Source organism: Myxine glutinosa, chromosome 14, assembly GCF_964187855.1.
Source record: "Myxine glutinosa chromosome 14, kmMyxGlut1.1, whole genome shotgun sequence".
NCBI classification, from domain to species: Eukaryota; Metazoa; Chordata; class Myxini; order Myxiniformes; family Myxinidae; genus Myxine; species Myxine glutinosa.
Window position 1 is genome coordinate 21,795,050 of NC_136274.1, and position 23,515 is coordinate 21,818,564.

Sequence of the window (23,515 nt, forward strand, 5' to 3'; positions counted from 1 at the left end):
AAGTATCAAACACAAGGACACCAAGGACTTCCAGGACAGAAGTTGGTATTTCAAAAAAGTGGAATTGGGGTGAAATTAGCGGGGATAGAAAAGATCAATGTTTTGGATGGGGGAAGAAAAGAGATGGTGGTGAACAGCTGTTTTAAAGACCTGGAGGGTGGAGTGGGATTGAAGAGAGTGAGGGAGTTTGTTCCAGAGGCGGGAGAAAAGAGGTATGAAGGAGTGAAGGAGAGCAGAGAGTCTTGATTTTGGCAGTTTAACCATAAGAGGGTTGCAGGCAGATCTTGTGCGACCTGTAGGAATATTTGCTGGACACAGCCCAGAGAGAGCTGGGGGGGGGGGGGGGGGCAAGGCCAGAGAGGAGTCGGTAGAAGACGGAAATACCACCAACCTGCCTGCGGTGAGTGAGTGAGAGGCCCTTGGAGTTAGCTTCATCGCGGGAGATTCCAATGATTCTGAATGTTTTGGTTTCAACAGCGTGAAGACGAGCTAGGTGTGAGGCAGGAGCACCAGCCCAGAGGGGAGAGCAGTATTCCATTGAGCTGCGGATGAAAGCCTTGTATGTGGTGAGGAGCTCAGGTGTGCCAAGGAAGGACTTCGCCCGACGGAGGATGCCCAGTCAGCGACTGGCTTTGGAGGCCAGATTTGAAATGTGGTTTTCCCAGGAAAGATCATGGCAGATAGTGAGACCCAAAAGCTTGAGTGACAGAACTTCTTGGAGAGGATTATTCAGAAAGTGGATGGGAGGGTTGTCCAGTCGGTCTTTTCGGAGAGACATCGTAAGAGTGTGAGATTTGTCAGGATTGAAAGACATGTTCCACTTGTATGCCCAGTCTGTGATTTTGTCCAGGTCTGCAGAGAGTGAGGAGGCTGCAGACTGCCGATCTGAGGGATGAAGAATGGAGCAACAGAGAGTAGAGTCATCAGCAAAGAGATAGAGAGGATTTTTAAGAGAGTCAGAGAGATCATTGATGAAGACCAGAAAAAGCACAGGGCCTAGAACACTGCCTTGGGGAACTCCAGCCTGAACAGGAAGAGGAGATGAGAGAAACCCATTCAGGGCCACACATTCAGGGCCATCTTGACCAGATATGCAAGTCCTCTTCAAAGTTCAAGTCAATCAGATGAAAATTGAGGATTTTAGAAGTTTGACTTAGTTGGTGACCTTTGGCCCATGTTGACCTATTGACATTTTGACCCCAAAAACCATAGGCTTCTTGCTTATGACCAACTCTACCATTTGGTGAAGTTTCGTGAAGATCGGTTGAAAATTGTGACCCGTAGGCGACTGATACAGACAGACAAGAAATATGTCGTGCATAGCACGATACTTGCGAAATCCCTAAAATAAGCTGTTGGCCTATGATGACCTCAAAAATACTTGGTGGTAAAACAAACAGACAAACAAACAGACAGAATAACGCACAAGACAAACCAATATACTTGAAAATCTTCGAATTTCGCAAGTAAGAAACAGCCAGACAGGGGGGAAAACATAACCTCTGTCCACCTTCGGTGGCGGAGGTAACAAGTCCGTCAATCCAAGCAAATCCTGCATTCCCACTTTGTCTCTCTAGAAGGATTGTCAAACGAACCCATCTATCTATTTGCCCAATCGAACACCAGTGGAAGTTCATTCTCCCAAGCCACTCAGCCTCACCATCAGCTACATACTCTTCTAGACAGACAATACGTCAAAACTGTCCTCCGAAGTTCACCTCAGAGTGGAAATCCTGCATCGTGCCACAAGACCTTCTGAGGTAAATCTGAACCTATTGATTGAACCACAAGGCCTTTGCTTGTAGCTTATACTCCCATACGGGATGGTGCCCATGCCTCACACATGTCACTCCTGAATGCTTATAGAATCCAAAGCTCTCGACATCATTGATGGGTCCCACAAAGGAGCAGAAGCTCATGGCTTTCACATCGCAGACAGGTCGTTGACTATTTTGCTTTCTATGCTCTTCCTCAGATCTTGCTCCATCCCTCCACCTCTCCAGGCCACAAGCATATTCCTCCAGCAACCCCCTCCTTGTGAAACTCATATAATCCAGGCTCACAGCTCTCCTTCCTTTCTTCTACTAATTGTGGACCTCTTCCCTCAATCATGCTCATCCCTCCAGCGCTTCAAGTTGGCAACACATTGCCATGACTATCTCTGGTCATCCTCCATCAATGATCTTACCTATCTGCATTACCCACCCCTCTCCCCATTTATTTTCCATTTGCTACGTTTCCTTTCCACTTGTCTTTCCTTTTCATCCTTTTTCTCTTGTTCCGTCCGCATGCTCTCACACTGAACCCACTGTCAGTACATTGCGTTATACCCTCTGTTACCTCGCTTCTCTATGAGACTTTATTTTGTTCACAACAAAAACCTCTGGAATACTCATCAACATTCCTTTCCACTCAGCCACAACTGTGCCCAATGTAAGGTCATTTGGACACAAGAAAAGGCAATCGTGTAAGTTTTCACGATTACAATAACCGACAATAATCTCAGGAGAGAATCGAACACCAAGTGTGGACTCGACAGCCGTGAGAGATGGAGTTTATTACACTGTGCATCAGTTCTTTGTTGTCCCCCGTCGCACCGCGGAGCGAAAGGGGGACTATGGTTTTCCGCTCCGTCCGTGTGTCCGTCCGTGCATGCGGGCGTGTGTGCGTGCGTGCGTGCGTACGTGCGTGCGTACGTGCGTGCGTGCGTACGTGCGTACGTGTGTAAGCGAAGGACAGAATTCTAATTTGGTGTGTGGGTGCAACCCACGTCAAAATCCAAGATGGCCACCGCCATGTATGTCTGACGCCATGTATGTCTGAACCTTGTGAGCGGAATATCTTGAAAAATAAGCGAAGTACCAACTTCTAATCTGGTGTGTGGGTGTATCTAGGCATAAGGAAGAACGCTATTGAAAATTGGGTCGCCACGTCAAAATTCAAGATGGCCGCCGCCATGTATGTCTGAACCTTGTGAGCGGAATATCTTGAAAAATAAGCGAAGTACCAACTTCTAATCTGGTGTGTGGGTGTATCTAGGCACAAGGAAGAACGCTATTGAAAATTGGGTCGCCACGTCAAAATCCAAGATGGCCGCCACCATATATATGTCTGAACCTTGTGAGCGAAATATCTTGAAAAATAAACGAACTACTCACTTCTAATCTGGTGTGTGGGTGTATCTAGGCATAAGGGAGAATGCTATTGAAAATTGGGTCGCCAAGTCAAAATCCAAGATGGCCGCCTTGCGTCTTCCACTTTGTCAACTCACATCACTTCACCGACGGGGGACCTAGGCGTAACGCTTGTTTCCATAGTTGGTGTTTGTAATGACTTGATGTACTTCCGTTTTTGATTGTTGATTGTCATGGTGTGTGTGTGTGTGTGTGTGTGTGTGTGTGTGTGTGTGTGTGTGTGTGTGTGTGTGTGTGTGTGTGTGTGTGTCTGTGTGTGTATGCATGCTGTTTATGACAGTGGGATGGAGTAGGTCGGTGGATATCAAACACTATTTTGTATTGTTGTGGATAGAGTATCAAAAATATGAACTATTTATTTATTTATTTTCATATTAAGTAACCTGATTTTCAAAATCCAAATAATTGGTTCGCTCTTTCCAGTTTTGTGAATTCCTTTTTTTTTTAGCTGCCCTGCTAATCCTTTTATTTTAATGGCATATTTTCACCAGGTCTTCCAATTTATCGGTGTCCTGCCAACTTCTCCTTTTTCAACCCTTTTGTCTCTCCATAACATCCTGCATTACCCCTTCCTGGCATTGCCATCAGTCTCCCCTCTTCTTGCACCCCAACGCAGGTCCCCAGGCAGTGGAGGCGAGAGGCAGGAGGTTTGAAGTCAACAGTAACAATGACAGACTCCTCTTTTCTGCCGATGAAAACGAGGTGGTTGTTGGAGCCGACAGGCTGCGAGTGCTGGGTGAGACATTATTTTAAAAACTTTCAAAAACTCGCACGTCCTCTTCCGTTGGCCTAAAGTAGCATCACATCACTGCTGTATATTGATACGGTACGAGGGTGTAATGTGACTTTGTGTCGTATCTTGTGATCCGAGCGCAGCAGTTTTCGTTGGACTATGCTATTGAACAGTGTATGTAATACAGTACATTACATTCATTGTATTCTGGATTACCCTTGTATTGTACTTGTACTGCAGTCTGCAGTTAAGAAAAAAGTTTTTTTTTCCAGCATGTCTAAATGTCATCTGAAGCAATGATTACAAAACTCCAAGTCATTGCAACTATAGTGTGACGCCATTATTTCTCTGGGTCCAGCCTGAGAGCCGACTTAAGAAGAAGAAGAAAAGGAGGAAGAAGAAGTTCTCACCCTAAATTATTCAATCGATTTTAGAATGTTCTGGAATGATTGTCAGGATGGGCAGAAGATAATTTAAAAAGTAGCCGAATTTTTTTTGTTACCTCCACCACTGAAGGTGGACTGAGCTTATGTTGTCACCCCTGTCTGTCTGTCTTTGTTTGTGTAATGTACCTCGACAGAATCGACAACCAACGATCAATTGCTCGTACATTTATTAACTCTCGGCATATAGTGCCTTTTATAAGCCTGGTGTTGGCTTAGCGGTTAGGGTGCTGGCTTGGGATCCTAGGATCCTGCGTTTGAATCCCGGTCGATCACTGAATCCAGGTGGGTTTACTCAGCCTGTCATCCTTCTGAGGTCGGCAAATTGAGTACCAGTTCACTGGTAATTACCTGTGTGTAGCAAGAGGCGACTAACAGGGTTGGTGGCAGGAAGGGCATCCGGCCATAAAACATTGCTTCAAAAAGGGGACCACGGTGCCCAAAAAAAGTCAACCCCTGCTCTGCGGGGAAAAATGGCCTCTAAAGGTGGTTCTATATAGTGCCTTTTACGTCGCCACCATCGACACTGACGTAACTTCCGGTGACGGAAAGAGACCCATTTAAACAACTGGGAACATTTTGCACGTCCATACATAATTTTCCTGTGAGCAGGATATCTCAAAAAGTTGTGGATGGATTCAGACGAAATTTGGTGCACACTGGACAGGTTGTGCGTGTGACGAGGACAAATCGATTTTGGTTCAGGTCCGAATCCAGATCCGGCCTATCAGTGGGATACAAAACATAAACTGTTCAGCCTGGCGGAGGTATGCCATCTACCTAGTACCGTTCTAGCTTATGTGTGTATCCGAGGGTGTTTAGAAATGTATCACAGAAACCACCAAACAAACCAAACACCATAACGCAAAACAATCAGCAAAGTCATGTTTCCTTGTAAACTCTCATTTACGAATCATGGGTTTGTTTTTCTCTCTATTTCATTCTGCCACTATGTTTATCATTTCATGATTCATAGCATATCCGATAGTTGATCATTTTAATTTGCATTGCTAGGCCAATAATCAAGTGCAGATTACCACGTCGCTTTGTTAATATTGTTAATTACTGCCTTGATTATTAACTCCTGAGTAATTATGTTGTTTAATGCTTGATAAATGTGGTGGGCCAGATGTTGCCAATTGCCTCATTAATTATATTTGCCATTTTTAAAGTAGCTTTTCAGTTGCATATTGATAGTCACTAATTTGCAGCACAGAAATAATTCAAAAGTATCAGATAAGGTCACTTTTTCTTTTTTCCTTATCTTTTGATTTATTAATCCATTTAATGGCCTGAAATGTTTACCTTTCCTGATGTCATTACTTCTAAAAGTAATTTTCTGGGTGTTAGGATAGTTCATTTGGACATAAGCTTTTGTGTATGAGCTTTGTAGTTTTAGATATTTTTTTTTTTTGTATACCGGGTCGAGGCTCGTGAAAGAGCTAACATTTATCACACAAAAAAAATCAAACAGACACATAAAACATATAATAAGGGGAGTGGTAGACAAGATGGGGAGAGAGGGGGAAGCACACAAACCCAACATTTGAGAGCAGGGACATCGGGAGATCTGTGGGAGGGAGAGGGCTTGGGGGGAGGAGGCGTGGGAAGGGAGGGTTGGGGTGGGAAGGGGGGGGAAGGGAGAGGGGGGGGGGGAGAAGTATAAAACACAAGGACACTGCAAGGAATTCCAGGAAGGAAGTTGGTATTTCAAAAAAGTGAATCTGCGGTGAATTCACGGGGGTAGAAAACATCAAGGTTTTGGATGGGGGAAGATAAGAGATGGTGGTGAACAGCTGTTTTAAAGACCTGGAGGGAGGAGTGGGATTGAAGAGAGTGAGGGAGTTTATTTCAGAGGCGGGAGTAAAGAGGAATGAAGAAGGGGAGGTCAGCAGAGAGTCTTGATTTTGGCAGGTTAACCATAAAAGGGTTGCTGGCAGATCTTGTGCGACCTGTAGGAGTATTTGGGGGACAGAGCACAGATAGCGCTGGGGGAGCAAGGCCGGAGAGGAGTCGGTAAAAAACAGAAAGACCACCAACCTGCCTGCGGTGAGTAAGTGAAAGGCCCTCGGAATTAGCTTCATCGCGGGAGATTCCAATGATTCTGAACGCTTTGGTTTCAACAGCGTGATGCGAAAGATGATGAGGGAAAACCAGAAATTTGGACGAATCGTTCAACCGTCTCGCGAGCATTGATTGTTGTTGGCGGTTTGTAACCTGACCCCTTCTCTAGTCTTTGGTATCATTGGTATCCGGTGATCTTTCCCACCACCGATCCATCCAATGCCACTTTCATGCTTTCTCTTATTTCCACTGCAAAATCATAACTCACATCCAAGTGGCAAGTACGACAAATGGGCCAAAGTTGATCATAGCTTTCGTTGCAAATTGGCAGCAATATTTTTCAAGGGTTGGTACGAAAGTAATGCCTCTTATTTTTCATTTTGTGGCCAAAATGTCATCGGAAAGCTACGCAAAATCACAATGAAAGGTTTATATCTCTCGCCCATTTTAAATCCAGCGACGCTGTCATCGGTCACGTGACAAACATCACACCAAGCTTTCAAAATGACGGCCCCACTACTTTTGACAATCACTACGTACGAGGCAGAGAATAGTCATTTGATTTCTTACTGCAGAAGAGGTTCCTCCAGTGGATATATTCGTAGGAATTCAAAGACTGTGTTTAAATAATGCATAATCCCGGTGTGTACCCCGGTTTAGAATAGGTACACCGTATCCCTGCGTGTCATAAGAAGCGACTAAAAAGGTTGGCGTCAGGAAGAGCATCCGGCCATAAAAACATTGCCTCAAAAAGGGATCCATGACAATTACAATTACATATGGGCAGGGTACAGCCCGAAGTACCCCGTGGGGGTCCTCACCCCCTCTCGTCGAAAATCAAGGTGGGGAACCCAATCGAAGCAAGGGTGGAAATCACTCCATTTATGACGACGAAACGTCTGATACCCAACGTGGAGATCGGTTTCTGAGGTTTGGGACATGGAATGTAGGGACAATGACAGAGAAATCAGGAGAAGTGGTGGAAGTATTGGTCAGAAGAAGAGTGAACATATGCTGTGTGCAGGAGACGAGATGGAAGGGAAGTGGTGTGAGAATGGTGAAGGGTAGGCAGAGACAGAAATACAAGTTTGTGGGGCAAGGGTGCCCCGAGGGCGTGCATGGTGTTGGTGTCCTGTTTTCTGAGGTGTTTGTCGACAGTGTGGAGAGTGTGACTAGAGTGAGTGAAAGGTTGATGATGGTGAAAATGATGATTGAAAAGCTCTTGGTGAACGTCATCTCGGGATATGCTCCACAGGTCGGTCGGAGCGATGAAGAGAAGGACAAGTTCTGGTGTGCAATAGAGAAGCTGATGGAAAACGTGAAAGATAAGGAAGTTGTTGTGGTAGGAGGAGACCTAAATGGACATGTAGCAAGGAGTATAGACGGTTTTGATGGAGTTCATGGAGGTTACGGATATGGTGTGAGGAATGGAGAAGGTGAAAGGACTTTGGAGTTTGCTGATGGAGCTGATTTGTTGATTTGTAATACTCAGTTCCAGAAAGAGGATAATAAGCTTGTTACATAAACGTCAGGTGGGTCGACGACAACCGTTGACTACCTGATGGTGCGTAGGCGAGATGGGGGCACCTCCGGGACACAAAGGAGGAGGCTGCTTCACAGCACCACTTGGTTGTCTGCGACATAAGGTGAAGGATGCGAGGAGAACTCGGCGTGTGAAGTACCAACCAAGAATGAAGGTGTGGAGGTTGAAAGAGGCGACGGTGAGGGAGGCATTAAAAGAGAGGCTGAATATGGTCGAGGATGATGTGGTTGAGCTTGAAAGTGGTTGAATGTCAATGAAAGATAGTCTGTTGGGAGCCGTTGGTGAGGTATGTGGATGGACAAAAGGACCACCGAGGCACTCGGAAACATGGTGGTGGGATGATGAAGTTGGAAAGAGGATTGATGAGAAGAGGAAGAAGTTCAAGGAGTGGCAGAAGGCAAAGGGTACGGGGGCAGAATAGGCAGAGCATGAAAGTTATAAGGCAGCCAAGAAGGCTGCAAAGAAAGAGGTAGCAAAGGCGCAGTAGGCATGTAGGAAAATGTTCGGAGAACGCTTGGATTTGGAAGAGGGTCAGAGAGCGGTATTCAGGATTGCAAAGCAGATAGCGAAAGAGAGGTGCGATGTGATGGGGGTGAGTTGCTTGAAGGATGAAGTGGGACAAATCGTTGTGGACCCAGATGGAATTAAAGGAAGATGGAAAAGATATATGGAAATGCTGTTGAATGCAGAGAATAAATGGGACGACAACACAGAGAGTAACCCAGTTTTAGGAGCGGCAGAGAAGATAACTGAGAAGGAAGTTGAGGAAGGGATAAAAGCAATGAACAGGAGAAAAGCGGGATGGCCGACGGGAGTTGTGGGAGATATGTTGAAGGCAGCGGGAAGTTGGGGTGTGAAGAGAATGACAGAGATCTGTAATCTGGTGGTGAAAGAAGGCCGCATTCCAGTGGATTGGGAACGGAGTACCCTCGTCTCTCTATAAAAGGGGAAAGGTGACCCTCTGGACTGTGGCTCGTATCGACCGATAAAGTTATTAGAGCATGGAATGAAGGTATTGGATAGGGTGTTAGAGAGGAGGATAAGGAAGAAAGTGAAGATCGACGAAATGCAGTTTGGATTTATGCCAGGAAGAGGAACGACAGATGTGCTTTTTATTGTAAGGCAGTTGCAGGAGAAGTACATGGAGAAGAGGAAGAAGTTGTTTCTTGGGTTTATTGATCTGGAGAAAGCATTCAAGAGGGTTCCACACGAAGTAGTGACATGGGCATTGAGGAAGTTAGGATTGGAGGAAATGTTGATCAGAGTGATGATGGCAATGTACGAGAGAGCGCTCACAGCTGTAGGGACAAAGGACGGGAACAGTGGTGAGTTTGAGGTGAAGGTGTGGGAGTGCATCAGGGGTCGGTACTAAGTCCACTACTATTTGGAGCTGTGATGGAGGTGCTGGGTCGGAACATAAAGGAGGGTTTACCGTGGGAGTTGTTGTATGCAGATGATCTGGTGTTGATTGGGGAGAGTATTGATGGTCTGAAGGAGAAGATGAACAAGTGTAAGGAATGTATGGAGACAAAAGGTCTGAAGGTGAATATCGGAAAAACGAAGGTGATGGCAAGTGGTAAAGCATTTGGTGAGGTGGAAAGAACTGTGAAGTGGCCGTGTGCTGTGTGCAGGAAGGGTGTCGGAGTGAACTCCATTCAATGTACAATGTGTGCTGAGTGGGTTCATCAAAAATGTAGTGGTCTGAGAGTGTCATTAACCAGTGTGGCAGCTACATTCAAGTGTAAGGTGTGCACAGAGGGAGCTGCAGATTGAGGAAATGTTAAGTTGGATCTTGGGGACAGCGTGAAGCTGGAAGCTGTGAAAACATTTTGCTACCTCGGAGACATGCTGAATGGAAAAGGTGGATCAGACTCGGCAACGGTTGCTAGAGTGGGATGTGCACGGAATAAGTTTCGGGAACTGAGTGGCGTGCTGATGAGGAGGGGAGTGTCGTTGAAGCTGAAGGGAAAGGTGTATGCTGCATGTGTAAGCAGTGTTATGATTTATAGGAGCGAGACATGGGTCATGAACGTAGAGCAGCAACGAAGGCTGGAAAGGGTGGAAATGCGAATGGTTCGGTGGATGTGTGGAGTATTGTTTAGAGAGAGGAAGACAAATGATGAATTGTGAATGATGTTGGGAATAGAGCCTGTGATTGATGCTGTGAAGAGAAACAGGTTGAGATAGTTTGGTCATGTGTTGAGGAAGGATGAAAGTGACTCGTTGAGAAGAGTGATGGAAATGAATGTGGAAGGGAGTAGAGGATGGGGAAGACTGTGAAAGACTTTGCTAAAAGTGGTGGAAGAAGAAATGCGGGCAGGGGGGTTAAAAAGAGGAGATGCAGAAAATACGGCAAAATGGAGAAGATTGTCAAGGGGCCCACAAGGCTAACCCCCGCTCTAGCAGGGAAAATGGCCTTAAGATGCCTGTTCTATAAGAGGCATTAGTTTTGTCACCGACTGTCGTAACAAGACATTGGAGTTAAATGGACCAGCAAAAATGGTAGGCCGTCCTATTAAAAATGCCAATGGGAGTCTTGCTTTGCTTTCCATGTGGATGAAAGCAATCTGTGTTTAAGCATGTGGTTGAAGTCTCTGAGGTGCATCGCCATGTGACCATATTTGAAGCAGCAGGATGATAGGAATATGGGAGGGCATTACCATGGATGACGAAGCAAAAGAAGCCCCCTGCAATGATCATGTAGATTTGTAAAATAAGCCCTTTAAATAGCAATACCTATTTGATTGTATCGAATATGGTTTACCAACCTGAGAAGTACCATGGCAGCAAGGGGTTAGCAAAACCTTTTAAAAAACCGAACCAAAAATAAATAAAACATTTAGTGGCATACAGAACATCTGATCTGAGGTTGTCGATTTGAAACCGACCCTGACCGAGTCATACCAAAGATTTTTAAAATGGTGCATGCTGCATGCTTACTTGTCATCCAGTATTTATGAAGGATAGAATACAAACAGCCATAGACTGGCAACCATTGCACAGGCTTTGTGGGCCTAATGGCCTCCTGTGTTGAAGTTTCTTCTGAAGGCATACATATTATAATAAACTGACATCTGTAGACAGACTGTCGGACAAAGTGAACCAAATGCATAATCCGGCTTTTCACTCCGCACGCGCTGAATAACTATACACAAGGAACATTGATGCAGGACAAGCCATGTCGACCATCAACCGCACAATAACTGTCTCTGAGTTTATCAACTTAACTTCAAAAAACTGTTTGATTGTTGGGGAGGGGTAGCAAATACAGTTGTCTGGTGAGGAATGACAAACACAGACAGCACATTCACCTTTTGACGACACCTTTTAACAGACCACAATCACTATGCATGCTTACAATTACCCATCCATAACTAAGCTACCGACCATTCCTGTCAATATCCATGTATGCCTCTATCTCCAATGCTTCTACGTAACTATCTACTCAAATTTAAACCTCCTTTATTGGCGAATAGAGGTATAAGTAAAAAGAGAGAGATTAAGATAGGAAGAGGAAATTGGAAGACACGCAGGAAAAGACAGAAAGAAATGCCACGAGGACAAATAATTTGAAGGCGGCAGGTGCAAATGCAGTCTGACAGTACTGGCGTATCACTTCCGATAATGTCAGAATAGGGATTGCCTCTGATGGCTGAGCGTTGGAAAGGGGATTGGCTGTGACGTGATTTGATACGAAGCGACTCGGCTGAACATGCAGCAAGAACCGACAACCGGTGGACAGCAAGAATTACGAAATGGTGGCAACCTTAGAGAAGTGCTTAGAAGAAGCAGTGGCAGACCAATGATGAGATGGAGAAATGATATTAAAAATGTACTGCAGTACAATAGCCTCGTATAGAACAGAGTGGACCATGTTGAAGGAGGCCTGCGTCCTGCAGTGGACTAGTCGGCCCGTCAAGTCCAGTGACACACAATGACTGCTTTGGCGTAAAAAGCGACATATTCGAGCAGCAGGGAAAATCTGCAGCACTGCGGATGTTTACAAGTCTTGTAAACTCGGCGTAAAGTTTCCCAACCATAGGAATGACAATTTCCTCATGACTTGGGTCGATAAAAAGAAAGACAGGCCCAGGATGGAGGATAAACAGAGATGGAGAGATATAGAGGCAGAGTGTGAGACCCACTTGAACGATTGTTTCATTTTTTTTGTAATTTTTATTCCCTCCTTGCACTGAAATTGAGAGAGGAGGACTGATCGTGTCAATAGCAATTTGTGCTTTTTCATAGCTTGGAGATGTTTGTCAAATTGATGGAACCGCTGCAAGGCGGAGTTATTTCCACGAATGAGAGTTATTATCGCTTTATCACTTTGTGGAGGTGATACACACGGAGGTATACAAATTATATCGTGATTATTTTGGGTCCTCAACTTGTAACCGTTGCTCATCAACTCGGAGCCACAATTTACGCACTCTCGCTTCCCGGCTCAAGAGCACGTCTGGAAGTTTCTCGAAGGTTTCCTCGCTCTATTGGAAAATTAATCTCCGTGGCTCGTATTCTGACATTTACGGATTTGAAGGTAATTTTGTGTTAATTCGGTTCCTGATCTCGCCACGATTAATTTCTCGCACAGGAAATTGCGTTTCGAAACCACTGAAGCTAATCCAGTGTCTGCACCTCGACAAATTTTTTTCGAGGACTCTTCAAATGAAAAGTAGGGAAGATGGTCTGCCTCTCTTTCTTTCCTTTCATTATGTTTCCCCAATCTTTTTTTTATAGCTTCCTCTTCAAATGAAAACTAGGGAAGATGGTCTGCCTCTCTTTCTTTCCTTTGATTATGTTTCGCCAAATTATTTTTATAGCTTCCTCTTCAACTGAAAACTAGGGAAGACGGTCTGCCTCTCTTTCTTTCCTTTCATTATGTTTCCCCAATCTTTTTTTATATCTTCCTCTTCAACTGAAAAGTAGGGAAGATGGTCGGTCTGCCTCTCTTTCTTTCCTTTCATTATGTTTCTTCAATCTTTTTTTAAATATCTTCCTCTTCAACTGAAAAGTAGGGAAGATGGTCTGCCTCTCTTTCTTTCCTTTCATTATGTTTCCGCCAATTTTTTTTATAGCTTCCTCTTCTACTGAAAAGTAGGGAAGACGGTCGGTCTGCCTCTCTTTCTTTCCTTTCATTATGTTTCCCCAATCTTTTTTTATATCTTCCTCTTCAACTGAAAAGTAGGGAAGATGTTCTGCCTCTCTTTCTTTCCTTTCATTATGTTTCCGCCAAATTTTTTTATAGCTTCCTCTTCTACTGAAAAGTAGGGAAGACGGTCGGTCTGCCTCTCTTTCTTTCCTTTCATTATGTTTCTTCAATCTTTTTTTAAATATCTTCCTCTTCAACTGAAAAGTGGGGACGATGGTCTGCCTCTCTTTCTTTCCTTTCATTATGTTTCCGCCAATTTTTTTATAGCTTCCTCTTCTACTGAAAAGTAGGGAAGACGGTCGGTCTGCCTCTCTTTCTTTCCTTTCATTATGTTTCTCCCAAATTTTTTTTATACCTTCCTCTTCAACTGAAATGTAGCGAAGATGGTCTGCCTCTCTTTCTTTCCTTTCATTATGTTTCTTTAGCATTCATAGTCAGAGTCGGAGTCGTATGAGGAAATCATTAGTGGCTCTCGCCTGCAGAACACTAATAACGATGATTGTTTCTGTGCCGGCTTCGTTCCGGGAGAGCCGATTGGGAATGCACCGGTGGTATTGAAGGCTTTTTGGAGTGCCTGGAGTGGGTTACACAGAGAAAGTGATGAAAACGTGATGCTGAGAAAAATACCTGTGATTCTCCCCGGAGATGCGCAGTAATAGAGCAAATTTTAGGACCATTCTCAAATCCCTGCTTGGCTGTTAACAGTTTTGTCTCCTTCATTTCCATGCTCTCTTAACAAGCTTGTACGATATCCACACAACCGCTTCTGTTCATTTTAATTACAAATCGACCTTCATAATGACTGCCTATGGGGCATAATATGGTCACTTGACACTATATCCATGAAGTCAAAATCGTTGGCTGTTTGTTCATGTGCACGGAAAGTTACCGTGTGGTGAATTTCACAATACTGCCTCCTTCATTCGCATTGTTTCCTCACTCAGCATCCCATGTTTGTGTGGTCCCTTGACACCCCACGTTTGTGTGTTCCTACAACACCCCACGTTTGTGTGGTCCCTTGACACCCCACAATTGTTTGGTCCCTTGACACCCCACGTTTGTGTGTTCCCTCAACACCCCCATGTTTGTGTGTTCCGTCAACACCCCATGTTTGTATGTTCCCTCACCACCCCATGTTTGTATGTTCCCTCAACACCCCATGTTTGTATGTTCCCTCACCACCCCATGTTTGTGTGTTCCCTCAACACCCCATGTTTGTGTGTTCCCTCAACACCCCATGTTTGTTTGTTCCCTCAACACCCAATGTTTGTGTGTTCCCTCAACACCCCATGTTTGTGTGTTCCGTCAACACCCCATGTTTGTGTGTTCCCTCAACACCCCATGTTTGTATGTTCCCTCACCACCCCATGTTTGTGTGTTCCCTCAACACCCATGTTTGTGTGTTCCCTCAACACCCATGTTTGTGTGTTCCCTCAACACCCCATGTTTGTGTGTTCCCTCCACACCCCATGTTTGTGTGTTCCCTCCACACCCCATGTTTGTGTGTTCCCTCCACACCCCATGTTTGTGTGTTCCCTCAACACCCCATGTTTGTGTGTTCCCCCAACACCCCATGTTTGTGTGTTCCCTCCACACCCCATGTTTGTATGTTCCCTCAACACCACATGTTTGTTTGTTACCTCCACACCCCACTTTTGGCCTGTTTATCTGTCTGACCGAAATAATTATCGAAGCTTAGTTGTGTCATGTCATATGCCTTGCACATCTCACTTGGATGCAAGTTTCTAATTCTGGCTTGTAAAAATCAGCCATCCTCAATTTCACATTTTCTGTCCAATTACTTGCAATGTCATGAAGAGGTCACAGCAAATTTGAAGCACATTTGTCCGTTTATACCCAAACATTGTTCACACAACAGGACGGATGCTTTCAATCCATTTAAACCTATCTCCAGGATATTACTACCTTCTCGGGTTCTGAGCCTATTTATTCGTTCGTTGTTTGTTTGCTGTTTACTTGTTTATTTATTGGTTTGTCCCAAGAGCTAGGATGTATCACAATCCCTCATGGTCTTTCACTGACATTCATGCAATGGCACTTCAGTGTAGAGGGGGTGGGGGGGGAAGGAGAGAACGGGTGTGGGGGAAAAATTGTGTAATATCCATGAACACTTCTATATTCACTACTGTGTTGCCATTCATGTCAAAAGAATAATGATTAGAGCTCTGTTTTTGTCTCTGCCTTTACATGGACAGGAGCGGAGGGAGCTATTTTTGAACACTCTGTTCAGACTCCACAAATCCGAGCAGAGCCTTTCAAGCATCTGAGGTATGCCGGCTAAACATGTTTGAATTCTTACCATGGCTGATGTCCTCATTACACCCCCAAGCGTGGAGGTTTGCAGCTGTTGCATTGGTTAGGAATTGAAAATTGACCTTTTCCCACAGAATACTGGTACAACTTATAGCCTTTTATATATATATATATATATATATATATATATATATATATATATATATATATATATATATATATATATATATATATATATATATATATATGTGTGTGTGTGTGTGTGTGTGTGTATCAAAGAGAGGCGCAAAGCGCCCCTCCCTTTATATCAGGGATAGTTTCTCTGTATGCAGCTTTTACATTGGGACTGAAAATTCCTTTCTCGGTTTCTACTGGACAAAATCGGCTGCAAATGTCAGAAGTAAATGCTTCGTACATTGAGGTAACATGTTCCAAATTTCAGCATTCTTGATTTATATTTAGAAAACCCTCAATCACATTGGTGTCCGTCCGTCCATCCGCCCAAAATGTGTTGGAGCTCATATCTCAATGACTATACATTGAAACTAGCTGAGACTTGGAATATACATCGGCCAATATGTCTAGTTAATGGATTTTGAACCAAATTCCACCTAAGTGCTATAGTTGTTGCTTTAAAATTAAATATTATATTGTTACAGATCGCGGTCAGATGTTATATTGACCGAGCGGTGGTGTATTACCGCGACCTAACAGTTACTCCCCGATTAGAACCCAAACGTTGGCCGGATCGCACCGCAGCTGCTCAATGATGGGAAAAGACTAAAACGACGAATGCAAAGAGGAAAACGAAGGCAAAGAAAGGTTTGGAAATACTACTGAATTTATTGACTATTTACACACATAAGCAAAAAGAAAGCAGTCACGTTTATTTACAAGCACATAAGACGCAGGTGACACAGTGAAATCTTTAGCTTACCTACACAAGCTTAATTAACCCAGGACAGAACAAACAGAACAAACTCACGTACACAAGAAGGGTGGAAAGGCAGGAGGTGGATGGCTGGAGGGAGAGGGAGGTCCAAGGGGGTCCTGCAGCTTAACCGGCGCGTTTAGCAGCCGCCGTTCCTTTACGGCCCTGCTCCAAACCGCCGTTCAGGCCCCCAAGCTGCTGTTGTGGCTGCTGTGGACGTCGCGTGCTTTGCCAGGCCTTGTCCGACTCGTCTGGTCCAAACCCTCAACTCGTTCTTGGTCCACTCACTCTTTACCACCGACTCCTCACCGCAACCATCGCAACCAACTGACCACCACCACCGACTCCTCACCGCAACCAACGCAACCAACTGACCACCGACTCCACTGACTGACTCCTCACGACTCTCTCCACGACCAACTCACTCAACGCTTCTTGCGCGCCTTTTATAGCGCCTCCGGCGATTAAGCCGCCGGCCTTTTGGACACGCCCATCGGGGTGCTCACCTCGGCCCTGGTTGGTCGCGCGACCCTCGGGCTCTGCCCTTGATGACGACGGGCAGGCACGCCCCTCTTCCCCTCTATGACGAGGTGGAGACACGCCTTTCTTCCCCGACTCGAGCACATGGTCAATGGTGGTTTTGGAGGGGATGTAATATGGGCAATCGAGGCTCGGCAATGACGAGAGGGGATGTGAAGGAAATGGGGATTTTGGGGATGGGAATGAAAGGGGATCTATTCTCTTTCACTGGTGCAATGGAGTACTTCAATTAATGGGAGACACAGCCTTACTCTAAAACACAGAATAAGAGATAACTATCAACAGGGGTATTCTATTATTTGGCTGATGTGTATGCTTGTGGACTAATTATGGGATGCCCTTTCACCTTTACACAGCTCCGGAGGTAGGGGGGCGCAGAATAAACAATAATAATAATAATACAGCACACAATCAAAAAATATACAGTCCTCATCTCCGCAACAATATATATATATTGTTACGGACACGGCTTAGATGTTGTGATGGGCCGAGCGGAATGGCCGCCGTGTTCGCACAGTTTACCCGATTCCACCCGACGTTGACCAAATCGCGCTATGCTAAATCAATGAAGGAAAGGACACAACGGCTGGGATAAATGAAACGACACAAGGGGTACAGTTCTCAAGACCTCCGGAGGAGGATATAATTAGTGGGGGAGAAAAGGAGTAGATTACAAGGCAAGAGGTAAAACACAGAAGAGATAGGCACTTAGACACAATCTTATCCACCCCAGACAGACCACAGACAAACGGAACAAGACTGACTTACACAGGGATTGATGGCAGGGAAGGGCAGGCAGTCGATAGCACAAGGTGCACCTTGGCTCAGGGGCAGAATCAAGCACGGTCCAGTCCAAAGATGCGGGGAGGTATTGCAGCGCTCGGAGGTGGCGTCTCTCTTGCTTCAAGCTCAGCGCGCATCTGACGTCACCTCCCTCTTCCTGCGCATGCTCAACGGGGAGTGACACGCCCTCGGCTGCTTGGCTCCGCCCCAGATGGGACCGGTCCGCCACTCCCATTGGGTGCGGGGGTTACCGGGCTCCGCCCTTGACGAGGAGCTGACAGCGAGCCCCTACGTGGTAACCCCGTCGAGCACATGTTCGATGGCGGCTAACCAAGCTGGAGTGAGGACGCGCACTCCCCGCGCCGCCGCCGTTGTTGTTGCTGTTGTTGTTGTTGTTGCTGAACCGTGAGGAAAAGCTGCGGGGAGGTATTGGGAGGTCCTAAACTTCCTAACGGTGCCATACAATCACATTCTGGTGCAACGAAGAGTCAGAATTAATGGAAACGAGTCCTTAACTGACATAGACTAAGAATAACTAGCAAGATGTCCTATAGTTGTCTACGTGAGATGCGGTGGACCTGGATGCGACATTTAATGGGGGAAATAGGGGGAGGTCGGGTCTACAGAGTGTTGTTTACAGAAAATGGGACTAGGGAATGGGGGATTGGGGATAGTTGGGAAGTATGGAGGAAATAGGGGAATATTTACAAGCGGATATGGATGGAGGCCAATCTCATATCCGCAACTATATATATATATATATATATATATATATATATATATATATATACATATATATATATATATATATATATATATATATATATATATATACATACATACATACATATTAGCAGAAGTACCCGGCATTGCCGGGCGGGGGAGGAGAGGGGAGGGGGGAGGGGAGGGGAGAAGAGGGGGGGAGGGGAGAAGAGGGGGAGGGGGAGGGGGGATGGGGGGAGAGGGAGGGGAGGGGAGAAGGGGAAGGGGAGAAGGGGAAGGGGTAGGGTGGAGGGAGGGGAGGGGGGAGAGGGGGAGGGGTAGGGGGGCAGGGGGGAGGGGGGATGGGGGGGAGAGGGAGGGGAGGGGAGAAGGGGAAGGGGAAGGGGTAGGGAGGGGAGGGGGGAGGGGAGAGGGAGGGGAGGGGGGAGTCAAGTCGGAAGTCATTGTCGTCAATTGAATGTCGCATTTATTTTTTACTCCCTGTCAAATGGCATTGGTCCCCCATTCCGAACCCGGAAGTCGGAAGTCATTGTCGGCAAATAAATGTTTCACTCTCTGTCACATGCCGTTGGTCCCATGTCAATCGGATGAAGTTGAAAAATTAACGTTACGAAGTTTCTCTGGGACGTACTGATTCCGAATATGAAGTTTAAAAATTAACGTTCCGAAATACGCTGATGACGTCATAATTTTAAAACGCGAAGTTTTTTAAATTTTAAGGTGTGCTGTATAGTCCTTGAGCCAGACCAAAAGTAATGCTCCGGCGGGGGGAGTAATTCTCATTATGATTTTCCATTAGACCAATGTCTCAAGTGTCAGAAAAGGTGTGATGGACATCTGAGAACGGTAGCTTAGTGCCCGGATGGACGCCATCTTTGAAACCACCCAGCTCGAAAATGCCCATTTGGTGGGGTACATTGTTGCACATGTATCTGGACTTCTATACTAGCTATCGATGTGCGGTTGACGACTAAATATACGTCCGATGTGTACCGTCTAAATAAAAAATAATATGAAGCATTTTGTTTTAGATTAATTATTATAAAAATCAATTATCGAAAAAAAATCATATATTTTTCAATATTTTATTATTAGACTTGTACTTTTTTTAGTGAAACAACACTGGTATGATTTTCCAAATTATGCATTGTGCTACACCGTTTATCTGTCTATAAAAATAACTCAAAAACTAAAACATATCAGCCACCACGAGTTTACAACAAATAAATGTAAAGAGGCATAAAATGACTTAGGCCGCCGCTGGCATTATCTATTCTGACGATAACGCAAGTTAGGAATGTCGTACGGAGAGGATTTTAACACCATACGATATCTAATAAGCAGGCGGAAATTGTTACATAGGAAATCTGCACTTTGGTGGCCATCTTGGATTTCAAAATGGCCGCCAATTATATTAATTATTCATTACTAGAGTTTGGAAAGACGTATGGAGCTGATTTTAACACCATACGATGTATATTCCTAATAAGCAAGCGGAGGTATCATTGAACATGTCATGTTTTAGTCAAATAACACCGGTATGATCTTCCAAATTATACATTTTGCTAAACCGTTTATCTGTCTATAAAGATTTTCAGGCAATTTGGCCTGCATTATAATAGAGAACAACATATGCTATACAATATACAGTGCACACAAAGTTAATCATCAGAGTCGCCATCAGAGTCATTGGCATCCTGAGCCACGATAGCATCATCCTGCACCATGTTGGAGCATCCCTGCAGCTTACACACAACAGTGCACTTCAACCCATTCAGTATGCAGGAGCAATCTGACGGTCGACACGTCCTTCTGCATGTGCATGAGATGAGATTCAAGACGACATCTGGAGCTGGTAGACCCGCCATCCATCGGATTGTGAGCGAACCGCCATCATCGAGTTCCCAACCATGTCCTGCTGATGGTGTTGGGACGTCTGGTAGGTTTTCAAGGCTGCGTCGCCAGATAGCCGCCTGATAGTTGGCCCTAAGCGTATGCTGCATCAAGGAGTCTTCACAAGGCGGCAATTGTCCAGATTCGATCTGGCCCTTCTTTGCACAGAACATGTGATAACGGAGCGAATTAACACCGACGATCTTCGTGTTCTTGGCGTACAGCTGACACGTGAAGGCCTGAATGCTATTGAAGACGTCTGTTGGTACATTCCACGAAGATCCCAGATCTGTGAATGCTTGAAGATACAGCTCATTCGCTTGCACAAGCTTCAAAGCCTTTATCTTTCCTTGGCTAGCCAGAGCACTCACAGTGTCACACCCGCTCCATGCATGAAGCCCTGGCAATGCACTGCAAACTCCAGACCCCAATACCGCAGCCAACTTTCCAACGTCGATCATTCTGACTCGAACCTTTGTTCCTCGTCTGATGAAGAGCTGACTATCGATGGTTCTGCTGAGATGAAGACTGATGATCAGAACGTCGGTGTCATCTGCCACTAAGATGATCGTCTTGTAGTGGGTAGCGGCGTGCTTTGCATGGAGAAACATACGCGTGTCTGCTTCCTCGTGGCTACATTCGAGTGCTTGCACCAACTTCCACCTATCGCGGGTCAGTACCAGACATTTTTCACCACAGGTGACATACAGTGTTCTGTTGCCTAGCTTTTCGCGATTTGTTTCATGTTTCCACGACTCCGCCAGAAACACAACCAGTTTCTCCTTTGTCTGGCTGCAAGCAAGGAGACGCCGCCAGTTCATGATTTTGTGTGCGGGTCTGATCTCGCTGAAACTGATGCCTTCATTTGAACCGCGGTTCACACGCTCAGCTGCTTTGATGGATTCTTCTGTGTATGTGTCAAAGACAACATCGATGCGCTCACTGCCTTGACCAGCGTGAAGCGCTGCAGCAAGGATGCGGTCAGATAGTTCTTCGAACGTGTCGTTCTCGCCATGCATCTTTTGTATGAGAGCCATCGCATCAATTATTGTTGCACTTCGCTTGTCAACGCTCTCGGCTGGTTCCACAAGACCTTCCATGTGTTTCGCAAGTGCAGCTTTGTTCGTTTTTTTCATTGACCCATCAACGTTTGCCAAAGACCATGGTAACGGCCCTAGTGGGTGACAAAGGACAAGTTGCATGTCGAGGTTCCTTGTCTTGGCGATGAGTATCATGGTGGCAAACAGTTGTCTGTCAGCTCTCAGGACGATCTCCTTGTTTGTGCCCTTCACAACTTTCTGCTTGATCTTACCAAAGGTCTTCAAGTTTAGCTTGTTCAATGTGTCATGAAAGCCTGTTCCCTCTTCAAGACGTTTCTGGAAGCTTTGATACGCCGCTTCCCCCTTTTGCAGGGTGTTGAGTAGGTCATTAGAAACGTCCTCCCTCGCAGCCGCTCCGGTAGATATACTGAGAAGACATGACGGATCATCGGCGAATGGATTGGTCCAGTCATTTTCCAGTAGATCACAGATAGCTGTGACGCCAGACTCATCACGTTTGATGCGAGAAGTAGACAAGTCAGGGTGCTTGGCGTGAGATGTGTCGCTGCCATTCACAAGGATAGTTTCTCGTAGTTGCCTCAGTGCAGTAGCCCGATTTTCTGCAGTTAGATAGTATCGTGACACAGCCCCTTGTCGAAGACTAAAACCTCGTGTTCCTCCAGCTGTTTGCGTATCTTTGTTTACTGTTTCTTCTGTTGTCTGATCAACAGCGATTCTGGCAAATGGATTCCCTGGTCTAAGCTGTACGGAGAAGTAGCCTTGATTGAAATGCCTGTACAACTCGGGGCATGTTTCGTGGAGTTGCGTCATCTGTGCATAGTACACTGGTAGATATCTAGCATAGTTCACCTTGTTCATTGCGAAACACCAAGGGATCACTCTTCTGACACAAGCCAAGTGAAGCATCCAGTCGCCTTCTCTATCCGCACGAATCAACCCCAGCAGGGTCTCTACCATATCAATATACATCATCCAGAAGCGAGCCAGGTCTCCATGTTTGGTTCGCAGAAAATGTAGGTATTTCGCGAACATGTCAAAGCTCTGTACACATGAATCATCATCGAGAGCAGCAGCGAGAGTCTCGTGGCAAACATCCTCCTTGATGCTGCGAATTTTGAGGTCAGTGCTTCGAATCTGGGGTTCCTTGTCAGGATGATTGCTTTCTATCCACACCTGGAAGCCCTTCCAAATGATGCGCATTAGTGCCTCGTACATCAACTTGTGGAGTCGCACAGCACGGTTGTATTGCTTGCCTTCCAGAACCCTGTTGATGGAACCTTCAGCGATTACTCCTGACTCAACAGCTACATCCCGAAGGCCTGCATCTCCAAACATTTTCCCAATGCTCGACATGAAGTTACAGATGGTATGGAAGTTCCCCATCATGAGCATGATTCTTCCATATCGATCGACATCTTTCCATGCTATTTCGGTCGCCTTAGCAAATAGTGCCTGGTCTAGCACCACCGGTATACGCTCAAGCTGAAGTGATGACATGATGTTCAGAGCTTCTCTGAGGATTTCTTGCACTGTTGCCATATCTGTGGCAGGCGCGTTTATAGTCGGCAGGTAGCCAACTACATCTTCCGTCACCTGAACACGATCTCTAGTCATGATGTTGAAACCAGTCCACGAACTGATTGTCTGGTCGCATGGTTCCAGCATGCGAGTCATAATCCATACGTGATTTCGGCGCTGCGCAAGGGATGTTGCGCCTGCAAGAGTGTCAGAAAGATCTGCAGGCTTGATTGCAGGTGGGCCCTCTCGTTTCCCACCGCTGTATATTGGAACTAAATCGCTGGATGACGGGATAGATCGCTTCTTATCTGCTTTGGATACTGCCGATGGAGGTTGGGGCGGCAAACACGACTGCGACTTCGGTTGGACGATGATACCGTTGACGCGATGCGATGTTCCGCCACCACTCAGCGATTCCTCTAGCCTGTCGATGTTATCGAATGCTAATACAGTCGGGACCGAAGGGTGCACATGTGATGGAAGTGGTACTGTATCTTTCTCCACACTTGCTAATTTGTCTATGCATAGCGCTGTCTCGATTTCTTCCAGAACTGTGTACGAACTGTGTACGAAGTTTCTATAGCAGGAGAAGTGGTAGTGAGCCTCAGCTGCAACCATATCTCGTGTAGTCAATGCCAAAACTCTCTCATCATTGCGAGCTGT

General features: G+C 45.6%; 2 protein-coding genes across 4 annotated transcripts in view; both read left to right on the top strand.

Moving 5' to 3' along the window:
* Positions 1–23,515, top strand: part of LOC137439479 (gamma-sarcoglycan) — a 434,894-nt gene that overhangs the window by 329,090 nt on the left and 82,289 nt on the right. For all 3 annotated transcript variants that reach the window (XM_078768409.1, XM_068135254.2, XM_078768408.1), the window contains exons 5-6: positions 3,811–3,930; positions 15,346–15,418. In XM_078768409.1, the coding sequence (XP_078624535.1) occupies positions 3,811–3,930; positions 15,346–15,418 (193 nt within the window). The remainder of the gene's footprint in view (positions 1–3,810; positions 3,931–15,345; positions 15,419–23,515) is intronic.
* Positions 1–23,515, top strand: part of CHM (CHM Rab escort protein) — a 1,037,168-nt gene that overhangs the window by 247,819 nt on the left and 765,834 nt on the right. The window lies entirely within an intron of this gene.